General features: G+C 40.5%; 1 protein-coding gene across 4 annotated transcripts in view; it reads left to right on the forward strand.

Annotated features, from left to right (window-relative positions):
* Nucleotides 1-26,616, forward strand: part of Cul1 (cullin 1) — an 84,041-nt gene that overhangs the window by 24,671 nt on the left and 32,754 nt on the right. For all 4 annotated transcript variants that reach the window (XM_078040750.1, XM_078040751.1, XM_078040749.1 and 1 more), the window contains exons 2-3: nt 11,129-11,429; nt 26,331-26,505. In XM_078040750.1, coding sequence (XP_077896876.1) covers nt 11,290-11,429; nt 26,331-26,505 — 315 coding nt within the window. In that variant the 5' untranslated portion in view covers nt 11,129-11,289. The remainder of the gene's footprint in view (nt 1-11,128; nt 11,430-26,330; nt 26,506-26,616) is intronic.

A 26,616-nucleotide genomic window follows, 5' to 3' on the forward strand; every position in this document is an offset into this window, starting at 1 on the left:
GGTTACTGGGGGTTACTGGGTTGGAGTAACGGAGGCTTCTATTCGGGAGTTTGTGGCCTTTGAAAGACTTGGGGGAAAGGAGGGAAGAGGACCTGGCCAAGGCATGCAGCGGCCGCGCGGTCGGAGGTGTCACAGCCGCACCTGCCGCTAGTTGCCGTTTTTCTTACTCCTCAGATTTTTAAGAAGCCTGTTCCTAAAATGCTGCCGGGAACCGGGTCGGGTTTGCGTCTCCAGGCGTTCCTTTCCTTTCCTCCAGGCAGTGTGAGTGGCCTCCCCGTGGTGTCCCCCACGGCCGAGCTCACTCTTCTCACACCAGGTACCCTCCAGCCGCTGATAGTTTCCTTTTGGATTTGTCAGAGAGATGGTAATAAAACATGAGGTGCTGCACGAGAAGCTGAGAAGCGTGTGGATTGCCAGGGGCGCACAGGCAGCCCCGGGACCCCAGCTGTGAAGGCTCCAGGGCCCCGAGCTGTTCCTGCCGCAGGTCTTTCATGGCTGCTGCCCCCTGGCTCATTTCGCTTTTCTCTCTCTCATCGCCTTATGCTGTGTGGTTCTGCTGAGTTTTTGTTAGCTTTTAATTATGGAGTGTAGAAATCAGGTGCCCCTTGCATCTACCAGTCACCGTGTCACTCGACCCACAGAAGCATGTACCCAGCAGTAGGCTTTGGTTTTGTTTATTTTCTTTCTAAAACGCAAGTGCAGTGAAACCATGGTGGCCAGTAGTTAATGGCGGGGGGAGCTCCAACCTGCTTTTCTTTTGTAAAAATGCTTTTTAAAAATTAATCTTATGTGTAGGGCTGGGGATGTGGCTCAAGCGGTAGCGCGCTCGCCTGGCATGGTGCGGCCCGGGTTCCATCCTCAGCACCACGTACCAACAGAGATGTTGTGTCCGCCGAGAACTAAAAAAATAAGTATTAAAAATTCTCTCTCTCTCTCTCTTTCTCTCTCTTTAAAAAAAATTAATCTTATGTATAGAAATGGTGCCATATGTCATGTGCCTTCTGTGACTTTTTCGCGTGGATTCTGAGAGACGCGTCTGCCAAGCAGTAGCTGCAGTCCACTCGTTTGTGTATGGTGCTGTGTGATTGTCCCATCCTGGCTTCCATGTGAGTCTCCTGCCGGGGAGCGTGGAGGGTTGCTTCTAGAGTGCTCTTTTCCTTCTCTAAGCAGTGCACAGGTGCTGTGCCTGTGTGTTCCTGATGAGGAGAAACGGGGGTTCTTTAGGTCTGAGGTGTTCACTGCACGTTTCACATCTCATACCTGAGTGTTGTGCATGCTCCCACCAGGTGTTAGGAAATTAAAAATTACTTTATTGAGTAGTGTCTAGGATCATTTTTTAAAGTGTCACTGAGCTAGATAAGCTGAATTGAGTCTTATTTTATATTTAATAGTGAATTTTAACTATTTTTATTAACTCAAATATAGACTTTTTAATGATATACCAAAACATTTTGTCTTGCTGCATCTATACATGTACATTTTTTTCAAAAGCTACCAATTTGTACCAGAGCAGTTGTCATCTTTTCTTGAAAGAGCTTATTTCTTGTGTTCCTGTCACAACTCTGATTTGAATCATCCCAGTTTAACACTCTTCAACATTGGCTTTGGCAGTAGTATCTGTGAAATGTGTTTGGTCTTAATTTATAGAAATGGAGGCAAATATTTCACATTTATGGGCAAAAATGGTGTCTGGGTTTTGAAGAGTTTGAGGAGGGACACAGTTACGGTCTGTGATGCAGCGAGTAGAGATTTACTCATACTCACTGATGGCTCCGGAGCTGAGCATTCTTCTTGGAGCTCTAGGACTTGCCAGGGGAATGATGTTTGAGGAGACAGTGCAGCTTGTTTGGGTCAGATATGGTGAAGAGACACTGGCCCTCTGGGGCCAGATCCTGCAGGGTGGAGGCCAATCTCCCGAAACCAGTGGTCCTGTCTCTCCTGTATTTGGTTGCGAGCCTCAGGTCATCTTTCCATCATCTGAACTGGTGTGTCCCAGCTGCCTGGGATGTCCTCTGGCCAAGGCCTGTGCCCCATTCCCTCACTTTTCTCTCCACTTGTGACTAGGAGCACTCTGGAGTTGTGGTCACCAATAGGAAACAACCCGTGGCCTCTTGTCACCTTCCTCCCAGCCCTTACTAAGGACAAAGACTTTTTACAGCTATTTCAGGATACATCTGTTCCACTGTCCAGCATCCCTGGGCCTCGTGGTCCGCACCTGTTCGTTCATACCACAGAGAATCCAGAAGTGGCTCCTTGGAAGCTCCGTGGCTTGCCTGTTTCTCCTCTGTGTGGTGGCCACCACTAATTGCCAGATCTAGAAGTTCAGTGGACCCTCTGGCCCTGTCCAGAGCCTCCCTCACTCTTTAACACCTGTGGTCATAGGTAGCCCTTCACATGGGAAGCCTGCCAGGGTGTGCTGCCTCCTTTCCTTGAGGTTCTTTTTGTTCCTGTCATTCATAGACATGGCCCTGTCTTAGCTTCTCACCCACATGTTGCCCTGCGGAGCAGTGATCTGCATGTCTGCCTGCCAGCCATGCCTCGTGTTCCATCCTGTGCCATTTTCTCTAAAGGCAGAGAGAGAATTGTTGGGGTCTGGGGGCAGATCACATGGCCTTTCTGTTTGTTCATCCTTCTCAGTGTTCCTAGTCTGCTTTTCTAGCCCTCCCATTCTGTTCCAATTTCTTCCTTCCCCTCACCCCTTTCTTCCTTCTTGGATTGAACCCAGGATGCTGTGCCACAGAGCTACACCGCCAGTCATTTTTAGTTTAAGATAGGATCTCACTGGGTTGCCCAGACTGACCTTGTGATCCTCCTGCCTTAGCCTGCAGAGATCCTCCACGCCTGAGATGACAGGCATGCTGACCTAGCCCATTCTAGTTTGGAACTCTTGCCTTGTTAAGGTCACCACCAACTTACACAAAACTCAACTGAGAAGGTACATTCAGATATAATGACAATGACAGTAATAGCATCTACCAAGCACTGTCGCCTCATTTAACAGCCTTACTGCAAGTCCATGAGGCAGGTGAAGAGACGTAAAGGAATCTGTTCAAGGTCATAGGAGAAGATAATGGCAGTTTTATGTGGCTTCATTAGGCCCAGCCACCAAACCACTGCCTTTTCATCTCCTGGCTTCTAGTTCACAGTTAGAAACTCTCTGGGTTCCTTGTCACCCTAGTGCTGGGGATTGAACCCAGGGCCCTGTGCATATGAGGCAAGCACTCTACCAGTAAGCTACATCCCAGTCCCCCAGTCGGTTCTTAAATGTTACTCAGAACTGTTTAAGCCCATTCATTAGCTGTGATTTCTGTGATTTTTGGTGGTTCCCAGAATCAAGCAGCATCTTTTAGAAATGAACCCAGAGCCAGTCCAGTCTTCTCTTCTGTGCTGTAGCCCCCTGTGGCCAGTTGTCCGGGTAACCTTCAAGTCTGCTGTGTCTATTCCTGTCCTAATAGGTGGCGTCATAATTCACCTGATAGTTGTCATGTAGATACAGGTAGGTCTTTATCTGTATTCCTAAAGTAGGCAAAAAATAAATAATTGCAAGGCGTATTTTGCAGTATTATTTAAAATTGTTTAAAAGACTTGAAAGCTTTTTAGTAGGAGACTACTAGTTCAATGAGTAAAAAATATTATATAGCTCTCTGTTTTATATTATTTTAAGTAAAGTGGGGTGTAGCTCATTTTTAAGTGAAAAAGTTTGCAGAACAGTGTGTGATACCCAGAGAGCTGGGCGGGGGGCGGGGGTGGTCAACACAAATACACTGTTTTGGGGTGAGGGCATTCCTTGCAGTTCTAGAGTTTTCTTGAGAAACGGTCCAAGATACATTCTGGAAAATAAATGCTATGACCAAGTGAGTTTGAGTGAAAATGTTTTATACTAAAAGTATTTTTTTCTGGGCAGTTCATAAGACATGCTCAGTCATTAAGGCCTCTGAAGTGTTGTAGCAACAAAGTATTTCACTTGACTAGAGCTGGTACTTCCCAGATTCCCTTGATGTTCAGTTCAGTTGACGTTCCAATTAGTGTTTTGTGGAAGACTTGTAAGTGCACTTTTTAAAAGGCCTTTCAGTATGCATGGGTAAAACTTTGAATTTCTAGTATCAAAGAGGAAATACATTTTCAGGATTCTTGGAGGTCCTTTAGTTGTTGAGTTAGTTGATAATTTTACTCAGTGAAGGAATCTTATACAACATGAATCTTGAAATGGGCTAGTTAGTTCACAGTTCAAATTGTTAGAAAGCTTGTTTAATGAATCAGTTGACTTATCTCCTTTTGGAATGAGGTTTTTCTAATAGATGAGTCCTTAAATATCCAGTCCCCCTTCTTCTGTTAGACCTGCTTATTTTGACTGTTGTGTTCCATCCCATTCTCATTGTCCTAAGATGAAATGACTGAAGGAGGACAACAGCATATGCTGTGGCAATCTGCACAGCTTTGAGTAACCAGTGGCCAGAGTGTGTGAAGGTACAATTGGGTGTCCTGTCCTTGATCACCTATCGGGAAAACAGTCTGTGTGGAGTTGGAGGGGGCTTGTGAGTGGTGAGGGACCCGTGGCCACTTGAACTGGCATTTGTTTCCCTTGTTGGTGACCTCCTGTCTGCCAGCTGCTGGGGCCTTGCTCCAAAGTCATGCAGTAGAGGATCTGAAGATGTGTCCTGAAACTTGCGGACCTTCATAACCATAGTTTGGTGAACACTAATGCCAAGCGTACTTTCAAAACAGCCTGATGGGCTAAGTGTGTTTTGTTTTTTTGTTTTTGTCATTATCTGTAGGTTAGGCGGACCTCCTAAGCTTTCTGGCTACATGGTGTAATTAGGTAAAGATCTTAACCTTTTACCTAAAACCATTTGGCCTTTGACTTGACTTTTATGAAGTTTGCTTAAGATTATTGATGGTTTTTGATGGCCTGGATATGAGGTAGAGGGTACCTAAAGTGGTACATTTCTGGAAATTCAACATTGTGACAGATAAGCCACAATTTTTTGCGGGGCGGGGGTACTGGGGATTGAACTCAGGGGCACTCAACCACTGAGCCACATCCACAGCCCTATGTTATATTTTATTTAGAGACAGGGTCTCACTGAGTTGCTTAGCCCCTCCCTTTTGCTGAGGATGGCTTTGAGCCGCTGGGATTACAGGCATGTGTCATCACGCCCGGCCAGACTAGCCTTTTGTGGCACCTGTGTTCTGCTTCATTGCTCTGCAGTTTTGCAGTCAGTTCATTTAGTTAGAAGGCTGGCCTGCGGCACCAGGTGAAGCACTGACAACAGCTTTGGCGGGCCAACACCATACTCCTGTTCCCTCTGCCGGGTGAGCTCCTGCTCTTCCTCTCACAGGTGTGCCTCCCTAAGAAGCATCTTCCACCCTAGCTGGGTCTCAACGTCTGCTCTAGAAGCCCAGCCTGAGATAAGCAGATCTGCTGCTGCTGGTCAGCCACTCTTCTCTTTTCAGACATTTTTGTGGTGCTTACATTTGACATTTTCATTTAGACTTACTTTTCAGTTCCTTTGCTGTTTTAGTTAAAAATGTTTTATGTATGTAGGTATGAGGTTCTCCAGGGGATATTAAAAATATAAGGTAAGGTCATCCCCTTTACACTTGCCCACTTACATAGGTAAGGACTTGTGAATGTTTGAGAACCTCAGATCGTCAGCGTGTCAACTAGAAAAAGGGAATGGATAGATGGAGAATAATAAATATATAACATCAGGACTAGAGAAGGTTTTGCCAAGTTCTCACCTTACTCTGAATGTAAGCTGAATGTGTAGCTCAGTTATCACATGTAGAACTGGATGCAGGAGTGTATAATAAAATAAACCTGACATTGAACATGAAGAGGATGCATATGACTCAAGGGATCAGAAGTATAATATAAAGAACAACAACACGTGAAGAACACACGTCAGACATATTGCATATGCAGAACAGGAGAGTAGAGGTGCCAGTAGGAGAATCCACACTGGCTGTTTTTGTTTGGTGTATTTTAACTTTCGAAAGGACAAGTGGTATATTGACCTTTTCCTTTTTTACTGTTTTGATATTTTAGTGTTTGTCTTTATTTTTAAAAACACTTTTTCTTTGCGGGGGGGGGGGGGGTACCAGAGACTTAACCTAGGAGTGCTTTACCACAAAGCCACATTCCCAGCCTTTTTAAATAACTTTTTTAAAATTATTTTTTAGTTATAGATGGACACAATATCTTTTTTTTTAATTTTTATTTATTGTTTTATGTGGTACTGAGTATTAAACCTAGTGCCTCACATGTGCGAAGTAAGCACTCTGCCACTGAGCCACTCTCCAGGGACCCTCCCAAGCCCTTTTTAAAAACAGTCTTGGGGCTGGGGATGTGGCTCAAGCGGTAGCGCGCTCGCCTGGCATGCGTGCGGCCCTGGTTCGATCCTCAGCACCACATACAAACAAAGATGTTGTGTCTACCAAAAAAATAAATATTAAAAAAAAAATTCTCATTCTCTCTCTCTCTCTCTCTCTCTCTCAAAAAAAAAAAATAAAAATAAAAACAGTCCTGTTAAATTGCTTATGGTCTCACTAAGTTGCTGGCCACAAATGTGCAATCTTCCTGCCTCAGCCTCCTGAGTTGCTGGGATTACAGGTGTGTGCCACCATACCTGACTAAAAAGGCTGTTTTAAAAATGAGCTTTCTTAAATTTTAAAGTATTTGAATAGAAATATTATTGATACAATTAGGAGTAATTTGCTAGCTCTTTAAAACTATCGGGTTTTTCATTAGGGTATTTGGGTTTCTTAGTTTAACGAATAGATAATTGGTGAATCTATTTTGTCATGACTTACAGGGGTTTCACTGTTTATTGAAAATGAGAAACCTAAAATCCAGACTAGAGTACTGGGAACATACTGGCTTGAGAACATGGTCAGGGACCTGATCATGGTACTGCTACTTTTTGGTGTAATGATCTTGGCCAAGTTTGTTTGCTTCTTTGAATCCATTTCTTCATCTGAAAAAAGGAAAGGCCAGAAGTATTTTTAAGGTCAGCTTCTAATGTCTGTAACTATAATCGGTTCTCGTGAGCAGAATGCTTTTAGTACACAAATGCATGGTCCATCAAGTTTCCAGTTCACAAGTAGCTTATGCACCCAGAGTCTGTTTGTGTTAGCTTCTTAGAAGGAAGGATGCTTTTTTTATTCCATAGCTGCATTGTGAACATAGACCATGCTGTTCTTTTTTTTTTTTTTTAATACATTAACCTCAAGATACAATTCTTAATATTTATTTATTTAGTTTTCGGAGGACACAACATCTTTGTTTGTATGTGGTGCTGAGGATCGAACCCGGGCCTCACGCATGCCAGGCGAGCGTGCTACCGCTTGAGCCACATCCCCAGCCCCCATGCTGTTCTGATTTAGCACATAGGACAGTGCCTGGCACAGAGCAGCTTCTGCTGAGTGTTTGTTACGTAGGTGTAAGTGGTCGCTGAAGTTCTGCATGATTCATACGCCTGTTTAAACACTGTTAAGCTGTCCACACGTTTGTAATGACCAGACAGTATAAACCATTACTAAATGAAACGGAAAGTAAAAATGATACTGGGGATGGAATTTAGGGGCAGTCAACCACTGAGCCACACCCGCAGCCCTATTTTGTATTTTATTAGGGACAGGGTCTCGCTGAGTTGCTCAGTGCCTCGCCATTGCTGAAGCTGGCTTTGAACTCAAGATCCTTCTATCTCAGCCTCCCAAGCTGTTGGGATTACAGGTGTGTGCCACCATGCTCAGCTGGGAAGTAAATTTTAGTCTAAAATCGAGTGTCTGAAGGCAGAAGTTTAAAAGGAACTAGATAGAGATTGTTGTAGAGATTCTCAAGGGATTCTGAGCAAATTTAGATGCTCTATGGTATTGGATTTTCATATTTGTAGATCTTTTAAAAATTTACAACTATTCAGTTCCTTAATTTATTCTTTTATATGTGCAAAACTTTGAGCTTTGTGCTGGGCTCTCTACTGGGTTTTCAATATAACCTGGTAGGCAAAAGAAAAAGTATGCCCTGGATCTTCACACCCATGAAGCATTGTGTCACAGTGAGGAAACAAGCATGGGCCACCACTTTGGACAGTGTTAAGAAAGGAAGGTCCCATGTTATACGCGAGCCTGACCTCTTCTCTGACTCCCTAGTCAATCTCACCTGAGTATCATATTTCACCACATAATCGTCACATTTTATGCCTTTTTTTTTTTTTTGCAAAAGGGGCAACCATTAATGAAGATTCTTTTTCCTCCCCCTGGTAGTACTTAAAAATAATTTTTTACCTGTCTTTGGTGCAAGATTAGGGTGTTGAGAATATAGGTTATAATTAAATAGTCTGAATCTATGCACATCATTTCTTTGTGACAGTAAAGCGAACATTTTTCCAGTGTGGAAAAAAGTTAATACATTAGTTTCATTAATAACATTAATACATATGTTTAGTCAAAATATTAAAGTTGAGAAAATTTACCATGTGGTGAAGTATGCACTTAACAATATTTAATCTTCTGAGTCTGAGGATTCTGTGCTGCTGTCAGTGACACTGTCTTCATTGCCACTTATGGGAGATGTGTCTACCATTAGCACTTGCCCAAGGTGGAATATTCTGACCATGTACCTATGCTGAGGATTCTAGGCTCTGGCTCCCAGTACAGCAAAAACAGTGCATGTCTATGTGCCACTGGTGAATACCTCTTGAGTGGCCTGACGCAGTTAGTCATGTCACTCAATGACTCCCTGTGAAAGGTCTCAACCAGGGTGGCTTGGAGATGGGGGAGGCGCATTTCAAGCCAGCCCAGGAAGGGGAGAAGTCTGTGTGTCAACCCTGAGGAAAAAAAAAAAGTGGAGCTTTGTAAGATGCAAGTGGGCAGAAAGAAAGGGTCTGGTTGTGCTGCATTAGGATTTTCCTGTTTTGACTCTCTGGTGTCCCCATTGCTCTTAGGATGACAGCTTATTCAGAATTAGGATGACAACAATTTTAGACTGATAGGTAGGTCAGAATGGGATGAGAGCATACAAATGGACACAGTTACCAGACTCTGTTTAGACTATTAAAACAGTGGCCCAGGTAAGGGATCATGGAGATTACTGTAGGAGGAAATGATATTAAGCAAGTCAGCCTTGACAGCTAACATCAGTAGTTTGAATATGAAAGATGAGGCATCAGCATCCTTCCCAGATTTCTGACTGACGCTTAGATACAGTGGCATTGCCACTACACAGGTGGGCAGTGATGGTGGAGAATGGAGCTAGAGGCAGAGAACATTTTCCTCAGTTGTTGGTGAAAATTAGAAGAGAAGAAAAAGTCAAAGAACATCTAGATGCGTGTGAGAAAGCTTATCCAAGGTAGAATTAACTGTACTGTTAATTCTAGTTTGGGCAGTCAAAGTGGGAAATTAGAACAGGGTTGGGGAAGAGAGGTCCATCCATGGTCAGGTGGCAAGTGCCAGTCCAGATGTGCTAAGTGTTATCAAGTGGGATGTCACTACGATCCTCCCCAGGCAGAGGAAAGAAGGACCGATTCAAGACCCACATTAGAAACATTTGCAGAGCGATTGCTGAGTTGTTAGTTCTTTGCACTCGAGGAGTCCTTCTGCTAGAGATGTTCTCAGTTCACATTTGAACATATCTGTTTGAAATCAGTGGTGTGGTTTCAGAAAATGTTAACTCCCACAAGCTTAGATTATAAGTATTAGAGATGATTCAGGTATTGGTAGTTCAAACTTGTCCACAGGCACAACCCCTGAGGTCCTTAAATGTGCCTTGGGCTACTCGGAGCCCAGTGATGCGGAGAGACATGGGATGTTCTGAACTCCTGATGGCAACTCAGACCTGGATCCACAGGCTCTGGCAACCTTGTTGCCCCTGTTGTCTTAGATCCCTTGAGCTCTCCAATGATCATTTATTTTGTGAAGTCATTACAGTAATTCAGAAGTGTTTCTTGATTTAAACCAGAAATATATATTCAAAACCTTCACATTTTGATGTGGTATACACAGACAACCCTTACAAGTATGCCTGAAATATGCTGTACATTAAGAAGTGTTAACTTACATAGTGTCAAGAAGCCTTAATTTATCCAGCATTAAGAAGCATTAAATTATACAGTATTGAGAATCATTATACAATATTGATGCCAGGTATGGTGGCACACACTTGTAATCCCAGGCATTTGAGTGGCTGAGGCAGGAGGATTGTGAGTTCAAAGTCAGCCCCAGCAACTTAGTGAGGCCCTAAGTGACTCAGTAAGATCCTGTATTTAAATAAAATATTAAAAAGGGCTGGTTAAAACACCCCTGGGTTCAATCCCTGGTACCTAATAATAAAAATTTAAAAAATATATATTAACTACCAAGGGCCTTTATGGATCCAAGATCTGAAACATAGATTGTGTTTCACAGTAGCTTCATGTGCTTGGAAATAATAGCCATTACCACTTGTTAAACATTATCTGTGTATAAATATGTTACATACATTATCTTTTTTTAGGTATTACAACAGCCGTTTGAGGAAAGTGATTTGTCCTGTAGAAAGCTGAAGCTTAGAGAATTTAAGCAGCTCGCCCATATCTACCTAGTAGGTGAGGAGCTGAGCTTCAAGTCCAGGACACGTTGTAAATTTTGATAGTTCTTGCCAAATTCTCTTCTACAAGGAAGTGCCCATATCCTCTCATTTTCTCCTTCACCAACATTCACCTTCTTATACAAAAAAATTACTAAAACTCATAGTTATTGAGATTGAATGAGTTTTCTTATTTATTTGCTATTTGTGTTTCTGGGAATTTCTTGAGCATGTCCTTTGACCTTTTTTCTTCAAGTTTGTTTTCCTAATGGCTATGTAGGTCAAGTTATGATACTTTAAATATTGATAATTTTAGAAGTAAAGAAAGGCAACAGTTTCTACTTGTGCAAAGTTTTACCTAATTTTCTCATGAGTGAAGGGATTATGGATGAAATGTCAAGTAAACATGTTTCTACACATGGACTGTGTAATGAATGTTTCACATTTCCTCAGGACAAGAGCAGTGCCTGCTGATGCCCAGATTTAGTCTTTTGTCAGCGTGTGTCACCATGTTACCTGCTCAGGGATGTTAGAAAAAATTAATTCCCTTTATTTCTTCTTCAGGTTTGCCTGCAATGAGATTTCATTCTTCACACTTAAAGGACATCCTTTCTGAGCTGCCGTGAAAGAATTTGGAATGATACTGTATATTTTCAATTAATGGAGAAATAGCTGTGTCTTGAATAAGGATCGCTGCCCTGGACGACTTCAGAACATTGCTCACAATGTCATCAAACAGGAGTCAGAATCCCCATGGACTGAAGCAGATTGGCCTTGACCAGATCTGGGATGACCTCAGAGCTGGAATCCAGCAAGTGTACACCAGACAAAGCATGGCCAAGTCCAGATACATGGAACTCTACACGTATCCTCCTGCTTGAGCTGAGATTTGTTTGTTAAGAATTTTGATTATTTACTATTTTGATTTTTGAATCATTAGAAATCTTACTTCATGTTTACTCTTCCCAGTTCATCCTATAATACAGTCACCCACTTTGTTTTTTGCTTTAATTTTTGAGCAGAGATAAGATTTGACTAGTAATCTCACGCATTGCTGTTAAGTATGGTAGCCACCAACTACATGTAGATGTTCACATTTAAAATAGGTTGCTTCTCCACATTTACTACCTCTGTGTTCATGGATTCCACAAACCAGCCATTTAAAATATTTGGGAAATTTTGATCTCTGTTGTGAATATGTGCATAATTTTTTTCCTGTCATCATTCCCCAAACAGTGTAGTATAGCAGTTGTTCATACTGCACTAGGTGTTTTGAATCATTAGAGATGACTTTCAAGGGTATGGGAGGGTGTGCATTAGGTTATGTGCAAATGCTGCACCATTTTATATGAGACTTGAGAATCTGGATTTTGGTATGGAGGAGGTCCTGGATATTGAAGGACAGCAATAATTTACAAAGATTCAGTTCCTAGCCACATTTCAGGTATTCAGTAGTGGGATACTGGAATGTGTCTGTAACTGTAGAAAGTTCTAGAGACAGTGCTGGCTTAAGCAGAGGATGGTTCATTTAAATGCCTTTTTGTTCGGGGACAGAGTTGAGTAGTTGTATCAGAAATAGTTTAGCCCACAAAGCCTGAAGTATTTACCGTGTGGCCTTCACAGGCAGCTGTTGACCTGATCAAAAGGAACAGCACATGGAGTGAAAGTTTGACCATTATGGCCCCAACATACGAATATGTTATTAATAAAGCATTTTACTCATTATTTAGTCCATGGTATGTACAAGGGATTGTGCTGCAAACCACAAAGATTATGAGGGTATGAAAGACATAGCCCCTGCTGTCATGATGTACTTACTTAGAGGGTCTTGGTTCCTTACAGATAGAAAATGGAAATTAAAGCTAACTCAGAGCAGGTTGCTACTGATTTTAGGACTTTAAAGTTGCCAATTTAATGAAGATTTCAGTGATTATCAAACTAGGTTATGTGATGCTATAGTGTACCTTTAAATTTTAAATATTTTAGAATCCTAAAAAAGTTAACATTAATTATAGATATGAAACTGTCTCTAATTAATTAAAACTTATTGTATGGGATACATATGTAAATACACTTACATTGTAGAACACTTTTAAAAAATTAGTTTTATTGAAAAAGAATTCATCCATTTTAAAGTGTATAGTTCAGTGGTTTTCAGTATATTTAGTTTTGCCACTATTACTATGTTAATTTTAGAACATTTTCATCACTGAAAAGACACCTTGTTCCCACTAGCATTCAGTCTCCATGTTCCCCTCCCCTTGTCCCTGGCAGCCACAAGTCTCCTTTCTGTCTCTGGATTTGTCTCTGATGGGCTGTTGGTGTAAATGGACTTGTAGAGCACGAGGCCTTGTGTCTAGTTTCTTGCCATGGGCTGGTGTCTTGTGCTTGTCTTTGTAGCACTGTCAGAACCTTGTTTCTCTTGATGAGTGAGTCTCGCCGGCTCTTTTACATTTGTGTATCCATTCATCACTGAAAGCTTTGGGCTTATTTCTGCCTTGGGTTGTTAGGAGTGCTGGTATGAGCATCACGGTCCCCTGTTCCCTTGGGGCTCTGCCTGAGTGGAATCTCTAAGTCATTGACATGTAGGTTTTTATTTATTTTTAAGCAAAGGGTTTTATTGCTTTGCTAGCAAAGGGGAAACACAGGGGATTCCTGTCCCAGAGGCTGTAATTCTGCCCATCAGGGGAAAAGGAGGTCCTTTTAAAAAGATGATTCAAAGGCTACATTCCAGTTCTCTGTCTGGAGTTGAAATTCACTTGTTAATTTGGGAGACAGTCTTTTCTTAGATCTTCTGGAACCATTCCTAAGTTTGATTTACTTCATTTCTGTGGTGGGTGTGTGCTCAAGGACTGATAATTCTGCTTAGGATGGGGAAGAAAGATAATCCTGTTTCCCCTGAGATTAGGGAGGAGGAGGAGGAGGAGGAGGGGAAGAGAAAAATGTTTTAAAAATAAATCCTGGGGCTGGGATTGTGGTTTAGCAGTAGAGCATGGGCAGGACCCAGGTTGATTTTCAGCACCACATAAAAATAAAGGCATTGTGTTGTGTCCATCTACACCTAAAAAATATTAAAAATAAATAAGTCCTAAATAAATAAATAAGTCCTAGTGGCAGCGCAGCAAGGGACATGTATAATACTTTTAAGGAAGGGCCAGTTTTTAGGAATTATTGAATTATTTTATTCTATAAATAATTATAATTTGTAACTATTCTGATAACTGCAACTTGAATTTTTTTTAAGGACTGCCACTCTTTGTTTTTGAAGTACCAAAGCTCAAAATCAGAGTCTCGAAAATGCTAGGCAAGTACACTCTCACTGAACCATATCCCCAGCCCAGGACTGCCACTCTTAAATTGGGTATTATTCTTTTCCTTTCAGTTTTCCTTGAGAAAATAATAGCTTCATTTATTTATTGAAGTTGGAAAATCTAAACTGAGTCTAAAGTATCTTAATTTAATTCTTCAGCTATTATCTAAAAAATAAGAGGTACAATTTGAGTGCTGGGTGTCAGGCAGTATGCTGGGAACCTTCCACTTCTGACCCGAGGCTCAGCTCAGCCTGAGGACTGTGAAGGGAGCCTCTGTCGATGCTGGAAATGGGTGTCCCAAAGTGTGTTTTACTTGTACTTGGAAGGCACGTGCGTTTTCTAGAGAAGTTGACCTACTTGTGGATGTGAAACAAGTATTCTTAGAACCTCAAGGGGCCTCTGGCATTTGTGTTTACTATAATAGGAGGGAGATTATTAAATGTTTTTCTTTCTTTTTTTTTCAATTCAAAATGGCAAAGGAAAGAGGGGAGTTTAAGGAAAGGGGGAAAAAATTCCCAGCCTCTATAAAGAGCAAGATCTGATTCAGTTAACTTGTTTGTATACCCTTCTCCAAGGTTTTTTTCTTCTCAAGTTTTAACCTCAAGCCCTTGCTCTTTTTCTGACTAGTATACACATCTGGGTTTCTGTCATGGCTGACACTACAGGTGGTTATGATAACTTTTTTTTTTTTTTTTAAATTTTACAGTGCAGCATAGTACTGTCCAAGTAAGTGGGTAAATAACAGATTTCTTTCCATTTGAAATTGAAATAGGTAGTGAAACTTCTTAGTTTATTGATACCATTACATATCAGATACTGTGCTGGGCTCCAGAAACAAGCATGGGTCCCAACTAGGGGAGGGAAGTGTGGAGTCCAGCAAGCTCAACCAGATATCAGGCTGTGTGTTAGAGGGTTCTGTTTCTTTTTGTTGATCCTTGGTCTACCTGTCACCTATTCCAAGTTTTCAGATAAGAATCCGTGTTCAGTAACCTGGTTGTGGTTGTGGTTATTGTGGTTGTTTTGTAGTTATCACCTATCTAAATCATAATGTTAGCCTCCCTGGGAATCAGTTTAAATTTCCATGTTGATATCTTTTTTTTTTTTTTATTTAATTTGGACATAAAATTCCAAATTATTTTCTCATAGATAGCCTCTGCAGGTGCAGCAACAGGTTTCTCCATAGATCACACATTTACAGAGAAGGCACTGATTTTGTTCCCTGGGAACAGGTACTGCTATTGTGTTCGCTTATGATTCCAGAAAGAAAGTACTATTTGTTTTTTGGATCCCAAAGTCTGGTGCAATAACTAAGAGACAAAACTTTGGAAATGGTCTTGATCCACATTTCCATAAAAGCCTTCCACCTAGATTGGGGAGGTTTCTGCACTCATACGGTGAGTCTCTATTCTTCCTCATGGAACCATTAGAGTAGAGTTTCATCATTTGCTTGATGTTATTATAGGTACGAAAGAGGTTTAAAGAAAGGAATCACAGAAGCATCTTGACTGTCTGGCTGTTCCCACCAGTATGTCAACTCTTGGGTAAGACAGGCTTGGATGGTTTGGTGGGCATAAAACTGGGAAATAGAGACTGTGGCAACAAATAAATGAGGTGGAGAAATCAGAGATTTTACCCAGAATTTGCCTATTTCGACTTATATGTTTCATGTAATACTTTGGGGGGAAACATCTTGGTAATTACTTAGCAGTAAGTCTCACCAAGGAAAGCTTTTTTTTTTTTTTTTTTTTTTTTAATAAAGCATGTGGACTTGTGATAGCAAATATACCCTTCCATGAGTTTCTTCTGAAGAATGAAAACCAGTGGCTCAACAGACCAGGCATGGTGAACTGCATTGTCCCTCGGGGGAACCATGCGGGTGCCTAGATTAGCTCTCATAAACTTGGAAGTCTGTTTTTCCCCACTAGTGCTGTGAACTGAACTCGTGTGTTTTCTTAGCCTGTTTTTTTGAAGTCCTCTTTCTCCCGGCCCAAGGATTCCTACTTTCTTGTCTTCGCCACTTTTGCTGTTGAGTAAGTCACAGCAAGTGCACTCAGAATTTGTACGTGATCCTCCGTGGCCCATAGTCCGTGATCATGGGACAGGGATGCCTTTTTCACCAGGAGTCAGCCCGCTGAGCCCCGGGGAAGACTGCAGCCTGTGCATTGCAGGGACAGTGTGTGAGGACTCGCTGGTCTCTGCTGTTGGCCCACCTGCCAGTTGTCTCAGTCTCAGCTACCACCACCCCTAGGTCTGCAGAGTTCCTGCCTTGTCTTCTGGGTCCAGGGGGAGCACTCCAGGTGCCAGCCTTTCTTCTTCACTTGCCTGCTGCAGGCTCTTACTCTCCACATGGGAAATCAAAATCTCATGGAAAAGCAGATCAAACGGAAGATCAAATAGACTGTTGTCGTAGATCTGTGGAAGTCTGGATCCATCTAACCCAACAAATGTGTTGGGCTGCTTTATCTCGCACACTTTTATTTGGGAGACTTGCCTTAATTTTGTTTGCTCACCTGATGAGCATGACTTACATCAGATGAGCCTGAACATGTAAGGGCTTCTTATTTTTTCAAATGTGTACTACCATTTTCATTTGTATATGTGCTCACCCATCCCTCTAGAAGGCTCTAAAGGACATAGTTCACACACACAAAAAAAGAAATGCAGACGATTAACATGTGGACACAAGTTCAGTCTTACAATTGTTAAGGAAATCAAGACTTAAAATGAGATTTTAGTTTTTTAACTAATAAGGTGGAAAAGTTTTAAAGATACAAGGTACTAGCCCTGGAATTGGGAGACCGAGCTCCTGCAGAGCATGTGGAAGCGATAGTCTGCTACTTTCTGGAGAGGAATTGGAGACACTCTTCTAAAGACTTAAAAATATACTTTCAGGAATTTATTTTTTTAACTCAAGATAGAAATAGTTTATTCAAATTGTATGTTCAAGTCTCTTTGGCTTATTTTAATAATGGGAAAAATGGGAAATAACTTTAGTCCTTGACACTAAGAATTTGTGAGAACTATAAACAGCTGTCAGACCTGCAGGGAAGGGCAGGGGGTGGAGCTCCGTGGCAGAGTGAGTGCCCAAGTGTTGGGTTTGCTGAGTTTGACCTTGGACTTGTGATCCTCCGAGCCTTCTAAGTTGTTAGAATTACAAGTGTGTACTAGTGTTCTAATCTGGATGATTTTGAACAATCCTTGTTTTTTGTCTTTGTTTTGTAAAACACCAAATCCAAGTTATACTCACTTGCAAAATTCTACCTTTCACTAAGAACTGGTAGTTTTTAGGACTGAGGAATTACGTACCTGCTTTGGAGCAAGAACCCATAGAAATTGCTCTCATGTGCATAATTGCCTAAATAAATGATTTCTTTTTTTTTTTTTTTGGTTAGTATAAATATGGTATGTTCACTCTTCTAAACTTGATTTGTAGTGTGTGTGTGTGCGTACATATACGCACACACACACACATATATACATACATACTCATCTTTCTAAGCATTTAAATTTTATAGTTCATCACGATCATCTTTGCTTTTAAAGTATGCTGTTAGATGTGAATTTGTTTTGGGTGGGATATTCCTTTTCAGAAATGCACCTAACCACAGACTGGGAAGAACTTTATTCTTATTTGACTTTGTACTCTGATTTTACAAATGGTATGAGGCCTGCTGCCACTGCCATCTTGTATAGGTGGCCCATTTATTGGCATGTGAAGACGGGAAGTATAGAGCCTTTTAAATGAATTTTAATAGAACCTTAGTTTTATTTATTTTTTTTAAATATTTTATTAGTTGTTGTTGGACCTTTATTTTTATGTGGTGTTGAGAATTGAACCCAGTGCCTCACACCTGCTAGGCAAGTGTTCTACCACTGAGCCACAACCCCAGCCCTAGTTTTATTTCTTTAACTGAATTGACTTTTAAAAAAATGAAAGTGGTTGGAGTCTTATAATAAATAAAGGTCAAAAGCTGATTGCCCAGATATCTTTTACTTCACCAATAATGCATGTTGCTATGGGTGACAATCATTGGGGCATCTCATGGCCCCTGCTGATGGTGGAGAGGACTGCTGTATCCGCCGCTGTCATGTGCTCCGAATGGCAGTCAGCTGTGTGCAGGCTGCTCCTGGGTGACACAGAGCTCGAGGAGGGCAGTTTTTCTTTCTACCTGTCCTTTACAGTGCGTGGCGTGGGGCAGGTGCCCTGTGAGTGTCTGATAGGACCTTGTTCCAGCAGTTGTTCTCCCAAGCAGAACTGTTCTAGCAGCGTGTGCCTTGGCCAGTGTTGAATGTTCCAGGATGGCAGGGGAGTTCTAGGACATATTTTGGAGGCTGACCCGACTTGGCTCTAAGGCCAGGACCTATCGCAGCATTTCCCCCTACCAGTGGGAGAGACCCAGATTGCTGCCCAGTCCTCCTTGATTTTCCTGCCCAAGAAACTCTTCTGGGGATCTGTGAAAAAGAGCCTTGGCACTCAACTGCTAACCGCTTGCCCACCGAACGAAACTTCTATCTTATTGCTGTTTAGAGTTTATTTTCATCTGTTTTTTTCTCATTTCCTCTTTATTCCTATTTTTAACTTTTTCTCATATTCTATCATTTGTTTACTTTAAGAATAACTTTCAATGGGACCGTTTTTCTTCTAAACATTGTCATACTTTGTCTTTCTCACTGTCTAAAGTGACTTGTTCACATTTGTCTTGTCACATCTTGGGAGGTAGGTGGCCAGTATGGCCTCTGTGAGGACAGCAGCAGGGTGAACCTGGCTCAGGCAGGACATGCCCTGGAGTTTCCCCATAGGGACCCTTTGGGCCAGTTCTTAGGAAGAAACCCCACTCGTTGTCCTCCAATGTTACTGGTTCTCCTGCCCAATTAACAGATGAGTGGTGCCGGTGGCCCTGCCCTCGGCTCTCATCCCTATGGGACCTGAGGCAGGGCTAGGTCCCTGAACAGATTTCTGAGACACAATAAGAATCTGCTTTTCCTTTCCTGATTACGTTTCCTCATGTTGTTTAGTTGAGTTCAAACTAAGATTGACATCATCAGAGCCATGTCGGATGCGCCTTGAGTCTTATGGTGATTCGAGTACAGTCGATGAGGTTCTTCTGTCAGACGTGGTTCACACTTGGCCATAAGTCCATACCCATGAGGACTGTCCCTGTGAGGTGAATGCCTTTCAATTGCTGGTAGACCTGGAGTCTTCTGTTTACGGTGTCCAGTTCTTTCGCCCTGCATCCCAGTTTTAGAATAGTTTAATTAATTAGAGTAGCTCTTTTTTTTATATCTTTGGGTGAGCAAATGTTTATTGATGTCTTTGAACAATTTTTTTATTATCATTTTAAGGAAACCTGGCTTACATTGGTTGGTTTCCTTTGTTTATTCAACAGTTTTTGCTTTCTATAACCTAAGAAACTTTTGCCTAGATCATAAATATTCTGTTTTCCTACTAGAGCTTCGTTTAGGTGTTTAGGTTTATGGTCTGACTAAAGTTAACAAAGTATGGTGTGAGTTAGGTTTTGAGGTTGAGCTCCCCATTCAGTTATTTCAGCATCATTTGCTGTCAACAAACACTTATCCCCATCAACTGCTTTGGTGCCTTTAAGAGTTAAATGACAAATACTTCTATTTATAGGGCTCTATCTCACTGATATGTTGGTCCTTAGTCAAATATTTTTTGCATCTATGTTCATGTTCATGTGAGATATTAGTGTGGGTATTTTTGTTTTTGTTTGTAATATTGTATACTGTAGCTTTATGAGAATTCTTTTCTCTCTTTTTTTGGGGAGAGGGGTACGCAGTGCTGGGGATTGAAGGACTTCATGCATCCCATTGATCTATATCCCCAGCCTTTAGGACGTTTTTGTTGTTGTTGTTGTTGTTGTTGTTATCAGGAGTTGAACCCAGGGGTGCTTAACCACATTCCAACCATTCATTCATTCATTCATTCATTTATTTATTTATTTATTTATTTTATTTTATTTTAATTTTTTTCGTACCAGGGATTGAACTCAGGGGCACTCAACCACTGAGCTACATCTCCAGCCCTATTTTGTATTTTATTTAGAGACAGAGTCTCATTGAGTTGCTTAGTACCTAGCCATTGCTGAGGCTGGCTTTGAACTCACTGTCCTCCTGTCTCAGCCTCCTGAGGTGCTGGGATTACAGGTATGCGTCACTGCGCCTGGTCCATTTTTTATTTTGAGACAGGGTCTTGCTATGTTGCTGATGCTGGCTTTGAATTTGTGATCCTCCTGCCTCAGCATCCTGAGTCATTGAGATTATAGGCATGCTTTGTGAGAATTCCTTAAGTTAAATGATAGAATCTTTCAGCTTCGTTCTTCCCCACTCCCCAAGATTATTTTGACTCTTCTTGTTTCTTTGCATTCCTCTTTATAGTTTGTGTTGACCCCAAAATTACTGGGATTATGATTAGAATTATTTGAATTTTTAGAAAAATAATGGCTTTATTGAGATATAATTCACATGGAATATAAAAGTGGACATCTCAGTAGTTTTTAGTATATTCACAAATATATTTGACCTTACATATTCAATTTTAGATATTTTTATCATCTCAAAAAGAAATCCTGTCCCTTAGCTGTCACTCCCTTGTCTCCCCCTGCTAACCCACTTTCCACTTCCAAATCAGCTTGCTCTGCACGTTTTATGTTCGTATAATCACATAACATGTAGGGGACTGCGGACTTCGTTGTTAATGTTAATTCATGTTAAAACCCTCACCCCTGAATGATGGGTCTTGGAGGCAGGGTCTTTGGGGGGAGTAATTAAGGTTAAGTTAGGTTGTGAGGCTAGGGTCTTAGTCTGACAGCATTTTGTCCTTTTAAGAAGAGGAAGGGACACCAAAGAGTTCTGTCTGTCCACATAGCTGTGTGAGGAGACAGAAAGCTAGGAACCAACCTCAGATGGTTGATTTTGGACTTCTGGTCTTCAGAACTGAGAATGAATTCCTGTTGTTTGGTGTTTAAGCTGAAGTCTGTATTTTGGCAGCCTGAGCAGATGAACCCGTGGTCTCTTATGACTGGTTTTCCTCCACTTAGCGTGATGTTTTAAAATTTCACCATATTATAGCACATGCCAATATTTTGTTTGTTTTTGTGAGTAAAATAGTATTCCATTTCATGGACATTCCACATTGTTTATCTGTCGGTCAGTTGGGGACATTTGGGTTGTTTCCTACTTCTGACTCTGAATAATACTGCCGTAAACATTTGTGTCTGTGTCCTCCTGTGGATGCCTGGGGGTGGAGTTTCTTGATCAGATGGTGATCCTAGTTAAGCCATTTGCAGAACCATCAGGTGAACATGGTGTTCACTCTTGACCTTTTAATAGAAGTCCAGAAGTATCACTTAACTGCACATAAGCTATCATTGGGTTCGTTTTTTAAAACTTTTTTAAGTTAATAGTCAAAAAAATATACTACTGCCAAGAAACAGAAGTCAGGCTGAAATTGTTAGCCTAACAAATCCTAGAACTGGATGATGGGTGAAATGTAGCATAAATGCACAGCTGACTTTGCGCAAAGATGAGGGGAACCCCGGGCAGCGTGGGGATTCGGGAAAAGGCGGGCTGGTTGGTGGCAGCCACACAGGAGGAGACAGAGCCCTGGTGGGAACAGCAGGCGGGGAGCTGAAAAAATTCGGACCATGCAAAAACCTCAACGAACCTGCTCTGCCAGGGAGGCAACTAAGAAAATATTTAAACTGAGCTCTGGATGCAAGGAGGGTTTGGGGAAAGTCTGTCTTGAGAATTTGTAACTCAAATGTGTGTGGAACTTACTTCAATCTGGGAAATTAATGTGAAAGCCCGCCCCCCTCTATGAGTTAAAATAAAGTTGCAAAGCATAGGAGAAAGTTCACCATGAAGTCAGTACATGCTCCAAGCCACAAAGTCAGACCCCAGAACTTCAAATAAAAGGATCCTGGAAGAGGGTGTTTCATTCCATCCAAAATGATTAATGATAGATAAGGATGAGGAACACTTTGGAAAACCCAAGACATTTTACAAATAAAAAAATTGAACAGCAGATTTGACATAGCTGCTGGAGATTCACTTAAGCAGATGGTATATCTAGAAAAATGCAAAAGTTTGAACAAAGATAAAGTGACAGAAAATAATTGAAGTTTTTAACTGATGTATGGAAGAAGCATGCACTTGACCAACATACCTGCAACAGAAGAACTAGGAGAAAACAGCAGAAATACTTGATGAGATGAAGGCCAAACATTTTCCCAAATAGGCCAGAGACGATGTATATCACATTTTAAGATAACCATTTCTAGAATTCAAATAGAATGTAAAATTTCAAAATAATAAAAGAATTGGAATGGAATATGCAAATTAACATTCTAATAGAAGGGGGAAAATGAGATGCATATAAAATTGGAAAATACAAAATACAATGGTAGAAGTTAATCCAGATAGTCTTATAGAATAGTTTAATTGTAAAATCAAACTTTCCTATCACAGTATGAGGTCCATTAATTACGCTCTGGTGGTTTACAGTAGACATATCAAAACACAGAAACATAAAGGTAGAAAATAGAACAAAAGTCATGAGAAAAATTCTAACAACAAAAAAAGGAATGATTTAGTAATATCAGATACAGTAGGTTTCTAAAGCAGTGTTGTTAGATTAAACAGAGCTATAGAGCTATTTCTAAAGATGAAAGGACCGTGTCACCAGGAATATAATTCCAAATTTGTATTGTTAACACCATCTCAAAATATGATAGGTACCTTAGGGAATTATAAGAGAAATTGACAAAACCGTTATTATATTGGGAGATTACAATAAAAATTTCTTACTGATAAACAGGCAAATCAACAACAGTATAGATTTGAAAGGCAGAATTGACTAGCTGTACTTAACAGTCTCGGTATCTGACAATTATGGAATGGACCATCCTCCTGGGCACATGGGAAGTACTTGTCCTCTTCCCTGCCTAAAAATAAATTTCGTTTAACATAAGTCTCATCATTTAAAAAATACTATCAAAAAGAGGATGTTCTTTGAATTTTCTAATCTAATTTTAAAGTGAAATTCTTAAAGGTTAAAAAATAAACTTTGGAAATTTAAACAGTTGAACACTAAAGATAGAACCAACTAATAATGGAAAAAGGAAAATACTGAACAAGAGGGGAAATGTGTGCACATCAGACTGGAGTGGCATGGCCAAGTGGTGTGTTTCGTATATCGTCGCACATTTGTGTATTTCAGATGTTAAGAGAAATTGCAAAGTTAACTGACCAAAGATTTATACACAGAGAGCAAGTATAAAGAAGTAAATACAAAAGAACCAAATGAAATAAAGTCATGAGAATGAAAATTAATAAAACTCATACTGGCTGTTTGAAAAGACTCAATACACAAGCTACTGGCAAAATTAATCATAAAAACCCCACAATGTGATAAATGTATAAGGGGATATTACAGAAAGAACAGATGTGTTTTCAAAGAAGACTAAAAAGGCAGTTGCTTGGAAACCGTTGAAACAGTTTTCAAGAAGTAGCAGTGTACATAGTGAGGATGGGTTGGATGTTTAATTTGTAGAGCCATTGATTATGCAGATAACTAAAATGACTTCTTGTATCATGTATGAGGTAAGTCTGCCTGGATTGGAAACCTCAGTGAAGAAGTCAGCTTTATAAGAACATACAGTAGAATGATTGTCTTGGCCAAGGAAATGATTTCCTCAACCAGCATGGCACAAGCCATAGAAGAAAATTGGGAAAAATTTGACGACAGATTAAGAATTTCTCTTTACTCAGCAATAGCTGCTCATAAGGACATTTTTCACAATAAATTCAAGTCCAGAGGCAACTTAGTGAGTTAGCAGAAATATTTAAAGTGCTTACCTTTTTTAAAATGTAGAATTTTTTAGGGCAAAAGTTATATAACAAAATCTCCATATATTAAAGCATGTGGTTTATTTGTTGTGTGTGGGGGGGTATGTATAGGGATTGAACCCAAGGACACTTTACCACTGAGCTGCATCCCCAGTCCTTTGTTTTTTTGAGACAGGTTTTTACTGAGTTGTTGAGACTGGCCTTAAACTTGCCATTCTCAAACCTCAGGCTCCTGAGTTGCTGGGATTACAGGAGTGTGTCACCATGCCTCATTGATTTGCATATTTTGAATGTAAACATAACCCTATTCAAGATACTAAAAGTTCTCTCCAGTTCTCCTTGATGTTTTTTCACCCTTTAGTCATGCAAAAGGAATCACTCTCCCAATTTCTAGCACTATGAGTTAAGTTGTATTGATTCTGGAAGTTTACATGGGTGGAATTTCATGTGTCTGGCTCTTTATTCAATATGTTTTGGAAATTAATTCATGAAATGTGTCGGGTAGTGCACTTTTTAAACTGCCAAGTAATGTTCTCCAAATAGACCACAATTTGCTTTAAGAAATGGACAATTTTTTTTGCAAAGTAATTATGCCCTTTTGTATTCCTAGTATTAATGTCTGAGCAAACTTTTTAGTTAGGATATGAGCAGACGATATACAGAAGAGAATGAAAACAATCAACTGAAATGCACTTAAAGCCACGAGAACCATAGTACGTGCCTGGGCAAGGTTGTGGCAGTGGAAATGCACAGTAGCCACTTTGTAAAGCAGTCTGGCTGAAGGTGTGCTGGGAAGTCCCTGCTGCTACAGACTTGTACCTGTGTGCAAGGGACATGCTAAAAATGTACACAACTTTGTTTGAAAGTACCCAAAATTGGTACCTGCTAAAATGATGTCTAGCAAGGTCCATAAACAAGAAAATAGATGTGTCGTTGTACATAGATACTATACAGTGTATTAACACTGCTGGAGCTATCTCACACAGTATCAAAAACAGATAACAGAAGTGAATGTGTGGATTACAGTTTGCGTAATCTGAAACTGTTAAACATGCAAAACAATATATGTTTTCCAGTAAAATATAAGAACATGCATAGGAACAATATATAACAAACAAATCATGGGGTGTTTTCTTCAAAGAATGGGAGGGACTAGGGAGGCATAGAGTTTGTTACAACCTGTAATATTTCACTTCCTAAAAAGTTGGCGGCAGCCCAGGGGTGGAGGTGGGGTAGGGTTTATGGGTGGAATTTGGGACAAATGTTTGTCAACTGTTGTGAACAAAAGGTGGGTTATTGTCATCTGTGATTATCTGTATAATTGAAATATTTAATTCATTATGTTAAGATAGTTCTTTGATTACCACATGGGTTTTTCTAGTCATTAATGTGTTGTCTTTTACTTTTGGATTTTCTGTTGGTGTGCTTTGGCCATGTTTTTATAGAGGCTTGTTTTTTTTCATATTGTTTTAAATTATTTTAATTATAGCAATGCTGGGGATATAGCTCAGTGGTAAAGTGCCCCTGGTACCAAAAAAAATAAATGCATAAAGATAGTAATTTTGTTAGTGTAAGGTACTTTTTACTTTAATATATTTGAAACTTATAATTAAGTATTTATACATAGTCTTTGCTTAACCAGGTTTTAACAAACCTGAGAATAGATAAATGTTCCTGGATATTTTCAGCTTTACCCAGGTAATGTCACATGCAAGATGAGTTCATCATATTTAAAGGTTAGGACCATGCAGTCAGTCCTCTGCCCTCCTGTCCCAGCCCCATTCCCTCCAGCACCCCTGCAGGGGGCAGCTGGCTGCACCTGCCACTCTTTCTCAGAGGCCTGTGGAAGGGATTTGGTTGGTCAGCTTCTGACCTGCTATTCTAGCATGGTGCAGGCTATGGCTCTCTTGTTCCTCTCCTGCTTTTCATCCTTCATCCTTAGAATGTAGTTTTGTGTGCATCCATTTGCAAATCGGTTTTTTAAAAAATATTTTTTTCTAGTTGTCAATGGACCTTTATTTTATTTATTTATATGTGGTGCTGAAATTGAGCCCAGTGCTTCATACATGCTAGGCAAGCACTCTACCACAGAGCTACAGCCCTAGCCCTTGCAAATCATTTTAAAATAAAGTTTTATTATGTCAGTATTCATATTGTGTTTCTGGAAGTATTTATAGCTGAGCTTCATCTGCTATGATGATTATTAGCTTTTTGTTTTTCCTGAAGTAAATACTGTAATTGGTTTTTTCTTCTTCATTTGCAACCTTTCCTTGGTACCTGTTGCCAGTTCTTTTTATGCCTTTTAAATACTCAAGACAGCTTTCCACAAGGTCAGGCATGCGAGGTGGTCTGAAAGCTCCGGATTCTTTCTTGGCAGTCTCCTGGCTTATCGCTTATCCCCAGGCCCATGGGCACCTTGTGGATAGAGCTTGCAGACTCCACTCTATTGACAGGGAGTAGAATCTTTTTTCCACAGGTTCTGGTCGACATGTAGGCAAAGTGTTGGTACTGAAATAGAAGGAAATATGTTTATATTAGCCACTGTTTGCATTCGAGGTGCACATTGATTCCCTTAACTTTTCTCCAAGTCACGTTTATAACTACTGTACTAGCGTACACCAGTCAAACCAAGCACGGGGAGCTGGAGTCCCTCCTTCTAAATCGAAAAAGGGGCAGACACCTGGAGGGGCTCAGTTTGTTGGCCTGGAATTGTACAAACGACTTAAAGAATTTTTGAAGAATTACTTGACAAATCTTCTTAAGGTAAGACATTTTACATCTCTATTGCACATTTATAATAGAAGGTAAAGAGGAAATGGTAATTCTACCTTAAATGCTCAGTTTTTCACTTTGCTTGCTCATTAAATGTTTTAG

Source organism: Ictidomys tridecemlineatus, chromosome 2 (assembly GCF_052094955.1).
Source record: "Ictidomys tridecemlineatus isolate mIctTri1 chromosome 2, mIctTri1.hap1, whole genome shotgun sequence".
Classification (NCBI taxonomy): Eukaryota; Metazoa; Chordata; class Mammalia; order Rodentia; family Sciuridae; genus Ictidomys; species Ictidomys tridecemlineatus.